General features: G+C 32.0%; 2 protein-coding genes across 19 annotated transcripts in view; one reads left to right on the forward strand and one right to left on the reverse strand.

Annotated features, from left to right (window-relative positions):
* The window catches only part of LOC106058223 (uncharacterized), a 29,878-nt gene extending 29,392 nt beyond the window's left edge, over nt 1-486 (reverse strand). For 2 of the 6 annotated variants that reach the window (XM_056010781.1, XM_056010779.1), the window contains exon 1: nt 328-476. In XM_056010781.1, coding sequence (XP_055866756.1) covers nt 328-376 — 49 coding nt within the window. In that variant the 5' untranslated portion in view covers nt 377-476. Of the gene's footprint in view, nt 1-327 lie in introns of all 6 variants that reach the window. The other 4 variants (XM_056010782.1, XM_056010780.1, XM_056010784.1 and 1 more) reach the window with 3 other exon arrangements.
* LOC129922870 (uncharacterized) overlaps nt 1-10,261 on the forward strand; it is a 47,031-nt gene that overhangs the window by 33,385 nt on the left and 3,385 nt on the right. For 8 of the 13 annotated variants that reach the window (XM_056010798.1, XM_056010797.1, XM_056010800.1 and 5 more), the window contains exons 2-7: nt 1,185-1,244; nt 2,211-2,413; nt 3,400-3,610; nt 6,680-6,976; nt 8,993-9,110; nt 10,189-10,240. In XM_056010798.1, coding sequence (XP_055866773.1) covers nt 1,211-1,244; nt 2,211-2,413; nt 3,400-3,610; nt 6,680-6,976; nt 8,993-9,110; nt 10,189-10,240 — 915 coding nt within the window. In that variant the 5' untranslated portion in view covers nt 1,185-1,210. Of the gene's footprint in view, nt 1-80; nt 131-1,184; nt 1,245-2,210; nt 2,414-3,399; nt 3,611-6,345; nt 6,423-6,679; nt 6,977-8,992; nt 9,111-10,188; nt 10,241-10,261 lie in introns of those variants that run through there. The other 5 variants (XR_008774821.1, XM_056010801.1, XM_056010806.1 and 2 more) reach the window with 5 other exon arrangements.

Genomic DNA, 10,261 nt, shown 5'->3' on the forward strand with positions numbered 1-10,261 from the left:
TATCTGCATCCATCTATTGATATTTTATTTATTTATCACTTTAAATTTCTCTGGTATTGATTTTAAGATTTAGCTTGGCGTTTGAGTGGAAACTCACGTTATGAGACGCTTGGGTGAATATTGTCACAGGGTCAGCCTTTTGTGTTTCTGTAGGGATTAAATCTGGTCCGAAATATTTATCATATTATTAGATGACTAACCACCCGTATAGATAAACTAAATCCAAACATTTGCTAAATTTGGAGTCTTTGGAACTCAACCGAGATGAGAATTGAAAAAAAAAAGAAACATTGTGATTTAAAGTGAAAGTATTTTTAAAAATCTTACCCTTTATACGAAATATACATAAAACGTATAGCAAAAAACATGCACGCATTTTAAAATATATTTTAATCTGCTTTTCTTGTTTAAAAACATACGTTTTTTTTTTACTACATGTGTAAAAAAAAGATAAACCATCAAGGAATTACAATTGAATGACACGTGACTCTAACTTTCATTATCCTATTTAGAGCTTAGAGAGTTACATACACTGTAAAAATTTTATTCGTGTTTAAGCTCAAGTGGTTTTTGGTTTCTCAAGAAGTAATTATCTGTTTAATTTCCTGTTTGGCACAGGAGTCATTTGAACAGATGTGACAAGTTGAATTGAGAAAGATTCTTTTTTTTTTAAATTTAATAGTGGATTTAATTAAAGTTTTAAAAGTTTAATGATATGATACTTATATGATATTTATGTATATATGTACACATTGTACAATATATTACATTATTAAATGGATCATTTTATTTTGTATCTTTTCAATGTTTCGCATGATCCTTTAGATTTTAAAATAATTACGTTCAAGGACAGTCATTACTTTTGCAGTTATGCAATTCTTGTATTCAACGCTTTGTTCCTATAATCAAAGAAAGTTTGAATATATAACTAGCTTTATTTGTTTTTTAGAAATATGTCTGAGATTTGGGGCCTATATCTACTTTGCCAGGTTTTTCTGTTAATAATATACTTTAGAGACAGTTTCTACAAGAATTTGTTGATTAGCAATGACTATTGTCATTAAACAGTTTATCCAATAATAATATAAGCAAAGAGGCAATATTGAGCACATGCAATGTTTAACTTTAAATAATAATTTCCATAATGCAATAATCCATCAATTTTTTTTTCTTCTTCAAAATAGGAAATATAAAATAGAAAGTAGGCCAGATGTTTATTTTGTTTACCTTACTACTATTTGTAGGTAAGTAATTTTTTTAAAAATATTTTTTTGAAAGCTTATATTAATTCATTCTGTCCGTCTGTCTGGTAAAAAAGTTATTTCTCCGACATCAAATCACAGTTGAAGCCAAAAATTTGTACAATTATTTCTTGTACCTGACAACACAAAAATCAATTTTAAAAAATCAATTAGTTAATTAACTATTGAAAATTAATTATGTGTTTGTATCTCGAACTATGGAAAGAAATTGTACTTGACTGAAGAAGTGGTGTTAGCTAAATTAGTACCCTTTATAGGTGTCCGCTTTAAAGTAAGTTTGAAACATACAATAAATAGTGTGTTTTATTTGTATAAGTTGTTCACTAGCAGAGTGGTTAGAACGTCGGCTTAAGTCACGTGTTCAAATTCAGGTTGTTCCACTTTTTTCTTGTATAAATGCATTTTAAAAGCATTATGGTAAAAATAAAAAAAGTCGCCCAGATATCCCCCCCCCGATATTTCCAACTGGTTCAGATATAAATGAAAGTGTATTGAGAAAGCTAAAAGCAGGAATAGCGCTAAGCAGAAAACAATTGCTAAAAGTATTTATAATCGCAAAGATTTATTGGGTTTGGTGTAAGTCTATAAAATATGTAATTACCTGACAAATTGATACAATAACACTTAATATAAACTTTTTTTTTTAAAGTATTTTTTGTTTTTGTTTTTTTTTTAATTGTAAAGTAACATTAAGAAAGATATTATGTATTTATATAAGCCTTGTTTACAATTTAATTTTACATTCTAAATGCAATAAATACCAGAAAAGAGGGAAAGCTAGATAAACTTTGAATTCTAAGAAATAACCAAGGTAACAAAAAATAAATGCAATAACCTTTTTTTAAATGATGGCAAAAACGTTTTATTAAAATATCAATGTTGATCCTTATAAAAAACTTCATATAGTTATTCAAACGTTTTCAGAAACATATTTCTTTTCTTTGTTAGAAAATACACAACTTCAAAAGATAATTTTATATAAATACCAAGAAAACTTCAAAACGAACTGTACTTCAAGCTTTGTACATAAAAAGGACCAGATCATATTTTCTAGTCAAATCAAGACATCGGCTGATAATTCACCGGGTGACTCTATACTCGTGGAGAATATTCAATATGACCTTAAGCGAAAGAACTCAGTATATGAACCGGTAAATATACACATTATTTTTATGCATTGCTTAATTGCAAACAACACCTTAGTCTTTTCTTTAAATATATATATGTATTATTTTTTTTATTGTTTTAAATATTGAATAATTCAATTCTTCTTCTAGCTAGTTTTTCACTGCGTAGTGAAGATTGTCATGGAAAAGAAACTTGTAGCTGCTCTCAAGTACTCCGCATTCTAAGAAAGGTTCTAATGACTGAAGATGCCTGGGATGAAGGTTCGGATAAGGTCACACTATCCAAGAAATGGCCATAAGGCTTTCGATCTGATACCATTCACATGGTCAACTCTGGCTCTTAACCTTCACGTCTTACTTTTCATATATCAAGTTGAATCATTTTTCTTTATATCTAACAGGAGAATGAATAAAAGGCGATTAACTAGAGCCTAAAAAAACAAGTTTGATTTGGGCGTCTGCATTAGTATGGCAACTTTTTTTTGTGGCAATATTTCTCCATGTTGGTATCAGGGTTCAGATCTTCGAAACAGAATCAACCAAACGTTTAAATAGCCCTACTATCTGACACTCGATAGTACTTCGTATTATGCAAATAAATAAGCCCCCTTTCCCTTTCTTATTTTAACTTTCAACATAGCTGATCTCTCCACTTTATTTTAAAAAAAAAAGAAAATATCTACTGCACGAATATATAATCACGAAGATTTCGGAAGCTTGGAAGGGTCATGGATCAAGAATGACCAAGGATGTTACGATTTACAAAGCATGCTTAGGGCAGATACCACCTAAAACTTTCTCACCTAAAATAACTTACGAAGAGCTCTTTGAATGGCGAAGAATAGTCCCTTGACTCAACAATACATTATTTCCTTCAAGTCTACTTCCCTATGTCCTTTTCTTTTCTGACATAAAAATCTTCTGAAAGGCGGGAACATTACTGAAAGCCTAAGAAACTAATCAGAAAAACAAAATAACAGCCCCTACATGTATGATTTTTGTATTTTTAGTTTTGTTACGTATTCTTCAACGGATGCCTACAATCTTCAGACAAAATTTGCTATTGCTTATCTACGGAGCATCCTGACGTATTTGATATAATAATCAATGTTACAGCTTTTTCTCACTTCAGTGAGGCGAAGTTGAGGGGCCAAATGAAATATTTGGAAAAAATTGTATACAGTGAAGAAATATCCTTTCCTACAATATATGGTAAGAAAAGTGAGTGTTCTGTCAAAATTTTAACTATTTTGCAAATACATTTCTTTTTTTTTTAGAAACTTTTTTCATCTTTACCTTTACCGGGGGTCCCGGGTTCGAATCCTGGTGAAGACTTGGAGTTTTAATTTTGGTCTCTTAAGGTAACTGGTTCCACCCGGTTGTAATGAGTGCCTGACTTTAGTTAGGGGAAAGTAAAAGCGATTGGTCGTTGTGCTGGCCACATGACTCCATCGTTAACTGTAGGTCACAGAAACAGATGAACCGTTCATTCTTTTACATTGTCTTACCATAGATTTCTCTGTTTTTATTCTCTATTTCTTGGTAGTGTTTTCTAAAGAAATGTCTTTACGAGTCGTTTGTCATATGAAATATGGCCATAGATTTTTATTTGTTTTTTACCTATCAGCTCATCTAGGGTCCAATCGCTGTAATAATCCTGTCTGTGATCTCTTTGTTTGTGATTCGGTTTTATATGTGATACCAACGATCCATCTGCAGCATCTCAATTCCATTGCTAGGATACGCATCTCCATTTCTACAGTTGGAGCACAAGTTTTGCTAAGAGAAACGAATTTGGCCTTCACCTAGGACCGGAGTCGGCAATCTGCGGCTCGCGAGCCACATGCGGCTCTTTGGATGTGAAGTTGCGGCTCTTTAGTTCCATACACAAATATTATTTATTTTATCGAAACATTTTTTAAAGACGTTCTGTATTTTTTAACGAAGATTAGGCGCCGATTCTATCTCTCTTTGCACTTGCTTTTCACCACACCCCTCCCCCATTACAAGCGTCGTCACTGTTGTCAGTCCGTCGAAAAATCTCGGCCGTCATCGGATGTTTCTATGTAGGTTTTAATTTGCTTTCGACGCAAGACGGATTGGCATCTTCACCGCGTGCTTTGGCTGTGACGTATAGCTTGTTGTTTAAAGTAAATGAGTTGGAAGCGAATTATCTTCTCAAAATTAGAAGCAATCAACAAGTAATGCAAATCTGGCAAGCTTTGTGGTACCACAAGAAATTGCGCAAAAAGGCAAACCATTTACAGATGGTATGTCTAAGACTGCTTCCTATGTGCATCTGAAGAACTGTTTCGTGATTTCAAAAACAAAAAAGAAATCATGAAAACAACAACAACAAATAAGATTTGCCACTATCCGCTGAAACAGTACAAAATAGAATAGCTAAAATATCTTCAAATGTAACATATTTACAGGTGGAAGATATTCAACTTTATTTTGCCGTATCACTTGCTATAGATAAGTCTTGCGGCATAAATACAAGGCACAAGTTGCCTTTTTGTCAGTTATATGTCGTTCCTAGGATTGCTACCGCTCTCGTCACAAACTAGAGGGGACGATAGAGCGAATGCTATGCAAAAATACCTTGAAGAAAATGAAATAAAATCATTTAAATAGCAACTGATAGAGCCAGAAGTATGACAGACAAAACTAAAAGAGCAACAACGATTCGTCGGAGCAAAATAAACCAAGAAAATCTTACGTTTCACTGAATAATGCACCAAGAAGCGCTTTGTGCCCAAAACGATTCTGACCGAAATAGATGAGGTCATGAATTTGGTAATCAGCATCTTGTGAAAAGCACTCTACCACTTAAACGAAATGAAGACTTAGTATTCCGACCTCCTTCTTTCCAAAAAAGTCTTATGACTTTCCAAAGGTAAGGTGTTGAAACGTTTTGCTTTGTGCTTGAACGAAATAAATACATTTCTACATGAAAAGGAATTTATCACACCGAATTAGAGAACGACAAATAGTTGCAAACATTTAATTTTATGATCGATATAACAGAGAAATTAAATGAGCTGAATCTAAAACTGCAAGGAAAGGGAAACCCAGCCTATGTTTTGGTAGAGGAATTGGTTTGTTTTGAAGAAAAATTAATTCTTTTTGCCGAAGATATTTAGAGCGGTCAATTACTTCATTTTGAATGTCTAAAGCAGTATTGCGATAAAATCAGTGCAACTTTTTTCACGAATTACTTCATCACAGTTACAAAAAAAATCAATGATGAATTTCTTGACAGATTTAAGCAGTTTAAAACCAACAAAATCATTCTAGCATTCCGAGTACACCATATCAATACAAATAGTAACGAAATCCACCTTCGTTTATTTGCAATTGATACTGGATTACAAAGTTGAAAAGCAAGTTGGAAGAGTTGAAGTTTCAGAAATGTATGTACGTAACGCAACAAAAGTGGACAACTTTAAAAGAAATGCCGCGAGTTGATTCGGTGCATGGAATAATCTCCCAGATTGCTACAGTGAGGTGAAGTTGAGGTTCGAATTGCTGACTATCTTTGGATCGACATAGTCGTGCGAGCAATCGTTCTCTTGCATGAATAGAATTAAAAGTAAAATAAGAAGCCAACTAACAAATGAAAACTTAGAGGCGTGTTTAAAACTAAAAACAAGTTATGAGCCAAATGTATCCAAACTTTCTAAAACCATACAAAGCCAAGACTCCCACTGAATTTGTTTGCTCGATTGTTTGTTAGTAAAGTACAAGTATATGTTTAATTTCTTTAGTTGTTACCAAATTAAAAACCAAATTATATATCTATATTAACTAATTTGTTGTGAAAAACATTACCCGTGTATAAGTATTTTCCATTGTTTGAGAACTATTTATAGTTGGCAAGAAAAAAACTATGTGGCTCTTTAAAAACTAAAAAAAATTGTAAATTGTAATTTTTGGCTCTTTCTACTCAAAAGGTTGCCGACCCCTGACCTAGGATCGCATCAGTCTGCGTTAGGGCTAGGCCCTTGTCTTACCAGATTTGTTTGAAATTGTAAGTAATGCTATGGACTATGCCATTCTGGCCAATAGTTTCAGATGTCTCCTATATATAGAAGACTTCAGGCACTCGTCAGCTTTTCCCTCTAATACTGATGTGCTTTTTGATGGCCTGTTGGCTATTGGTAAAATCATAATTATTTATTAAACCATTGCGGATTTAACTACGTCTGGTGAGTCGTTGATATCCTTTTCTTTACTTAAATGAAACAACTATTTTTCTCATATTGTTTTCTTTTTTTTAAATTATAGATCCCAACAAAACAGAAGTTGTTTTAAACATAAATAGCAAACCAGTGGACACAGACAAATGTGCAGTGATAGTCAACGCCACTGATCAAGTTGTTATTTTCTTTAACTTAAAACATGTATTTGATATACCATTTACTCTCCGAGTGTATGACGTTCTTAAAGAGGAACACTATGAAAGCGATTCTATATTTTTGATACATGTAACTGAAATTGAAACAAGACAAGTATATACATTCAAATATACAGTATGTAATCTACAGGAGTACAGTAAGAACTTCACTTGTTACATTGACACAGGTGCGGCATCATTTTTTTTTACGCATAACAAGATTTTATTTCAAAGAATAAGTGATTTTAAACTACCTTATATTTATTGGCATGTGTTTACAATGCCCTAGTAAATTTGACAAGGTAAAAAGATACTTGGAATAAAAAAGACCAGTAGCTCCTGAAAATGACTTTGAGTTTTTGATTTTAGGCACATCGGCACAATTTAGGCCATGTCGTGCTCGTAATCCTTCAAGGAGCACTCTCCCTCCACACAACAGCCTGCCAAAATTGTCTAATCAGATGAAAGAAGCGTCTTGCCCCTCAAACAAATGAAGAATTACTTGAGGTCAACAATTCTCAAAGATAGATTGAAACATTTGATAATTCTTGCTATTGAGCGGGATATATGTAGGAAACAGAATTATTATGATATACTGTATGGCTTTGCTGCACGCAAGGATCGTAAAGCAATTCTGTGCGTAGAATAGAATGAATAAAATGCATAAACGAGTTCATTTTCTAATTCAAACTCTTAAATTTCACTTATCGTCCGCTTCCCTACCCAAACATGGCCCTGCGAAATCTGCTTAAGTCCGGCGCTGCTATTTAGTGTTTGTAAAATGTTTTTACATGTTTCAGATGTTCCTTCAGAGTTGAAGATAGTTTAATTTTTAGTCCAAACCTCCCGCAAGACGAAGGGGGATGGGAGCGAGCAGGGTTTGATAATCCAGCGCCAGGCATCCGTAGCTACATAGTATACCTCTTATTATTTCGTGGGGGGACTGAGAGTGATCTTTCCTTTACTTCTTACTTCTCATCCAAACTCTTGATGGAATAATTATATATATATATATAGTTATTTAGAAAAAATTATTTCTAAACAACTTCTAGAATTTAATTTAAAAAAAAAACAAACAACAAAAATAAAAAGTAAAAAACGGTTTGCTTTTATGAGATTAAAAGTGGCTTTTGCGACTAAATGCTAAAAGTCTTAAAGTGTGTCACGAGATTTAATCAACAAAAATTAAGTTTTGTTTTCAAATTATTGCACAAAGAAAAGACAACTAACGAATTAACGGCAAATTATAAGCAAAAGTGCTACTCACTCCGTGATTCGTTGATTACGAAATCTCTTAAACTGTGTAACATCTGCATGGAATTTCATACACAAGTTCCTTTTACCTCTTAGACGCTCACTAAAAACGGTTTTTGAGGAAATCACACATTGAAACTGCCCTTTGCGAAAAACCGCAAGCTTTTTATCAAACTTATATTATTTTATTTCTGATATTTCCCCAAAAGCCGCAGACTACATAAGGAGCAGTTTTAAAAATCACAAATCCCGTATTCTTAAAGAGTTTTTTTTTTTAAAGTCCACTAATTTTAAATAAGTCTTACGTCATTTCCAACTTCCCTTCAAAATAGATTCAAATACACTGCATTGAATTTTTAAATCTAGATTTAGATGACATTAAAGAAACTTTTTATTTGCCAATATCTCTTTTTTGTTGTGATTTCATTAAAAAAAAAACCTCAGAGTTTGTTATGGGTATATGTTTTAAGTCTTTTTCTTTTTTTCGCGAGAGAGAAAGGGGTAGAGCAGGAATGACACTTTGTCTTAAATAGCATTCTATGTTGTAATGAGACAACAAATACTAGTCTACCAATACCATGGCTTTATTCGACAAAATGAGACCACAGTAAACAGTGAATGAAACCAGCGCGTCTCGCATAACACCTATGCAGTACTATATACAAACACACTCTGAACATGAAACACACACACTGGGCATGACATTCTGACACCCTGAACGAAGGCAGAAAATCAACTCAGTTACACTACATATGTCTTAATCAAAATCATGGTACTCTTATGCTGTTTTATAGTTTACAGCTCTGAAATCTTTAAAAAATGATACGACTGCTGATTAAGTTTCGAGAAATTAGTGTCCTTTGAATGAATTGGGAAGAGAGTTAATTTACATAGAAAGAAATAGATCCATAAACCTAAATATTTTTTTTTTAATTTTATATCCTATCCAGGTAGAGAAAATAAACTTCATAAAGTACATACACAAACGCCTGATTATGCTTTGGCGACGTCAGGATTGATAATCTCCACCATAACCTTGCTGATTTTGTTAATGCAATTCCTAATGAGGTTTGCTATAACATTTCTAATCAAAATAGTATTATTTCTATAATCATTGAGTTTTTTGAAAACTATAAGATTAACACAACGTTTAACGTTCATTTTAATTAAAAAAAAAACATAATTAAATCATTAAAAAAAAACATTATTTTAAAAACTTTCTTAGAATCTAAAGATAACAAAAATATTGAATAAGATTTTTACATCATCCAAAATAGTAAGCAATATATAAAAAAAAAACCACTCAAATATTGGCTTAACTGTGCAATGCAACTGAATCAAAAGATTAATTGTTTGTGAGGAAAGACATACTGTAAAGGTATAGTAATTAGCATGAAAAAGATGTTGCTGCAATGTTGCATCTGATTTTTAAATGAACTTATATAGTAATAAGTTAAATATAACTATAACTTGTTTGTTTTGTTTTTTTAATTTTGCTCGCTAATTTACTCGACGTTATTCTTTTGCTAGCGAAAATGTAAAAAAGAAAAAGATTGCACTATTTGAGGAGAAATAAGAGAGTCGTAATTGATGTCGCTTTAAAAGTTAGGAAAAGCAAAAATAAACCTTTCAGATTTTTCTTCTTTTCATATTTAATAAATATAAATTTTTTAATACTGCTAATTTTTTCCGCAAGTTTTGAAAATGTGGTAAAAGAAAGAAGGAATCGGATATACTTGAAAACAATCTTTGACTTGTCAAAATAATGTTCTACTTTTCGATCTATTTTTTTTTTTTGGTTAACACGGTAATTGACGGCAATAAAGTCATAATAATTCAAAAAAGCTACCTTAGTTGTAGATTAGTTTTTGTTATTTTTTTTTTCAAGACCATACATTTTTATATAGATTATAACATCTTAGTTCCATTATGCGTTTAAAAGTTGCTGGCATCTTAAAAAAATAAATACATCTTACGACCATCTGCATTTTATCACTCCCTTATGCGTATGCGTGGTCAGCAAGTGAATCAAAATGACAAATCCATTTGATGATGTTATCAGATTTTTTTAAACTTACATTAGTAATTTGAACTTTAAGATCTCCTCAATATAACGTTATAAACTCTGACTTGTTTTTATTTACAGAAGCTTTCAGAAAAGATTGCAAAAGATTGAAAAAGATATGAATCGAAGAAAAGTAAATATTAATTGTTATGTT

Source organism: Biomphalaria glabrata, chromosome 14 (assembly GCF_947242115.1).
Source record: "Biomphalaria glabrata chromosome 14, xgBioGlab47.1, whole genome shotgun sequence".
Classification (NCBI taxonomy): domain Eukaryota; kingdom Metazoa; phylum Mollusca; class Gastropoda; family Planorbidae; genus Biomphalaria; species Biomphalaria glabrata.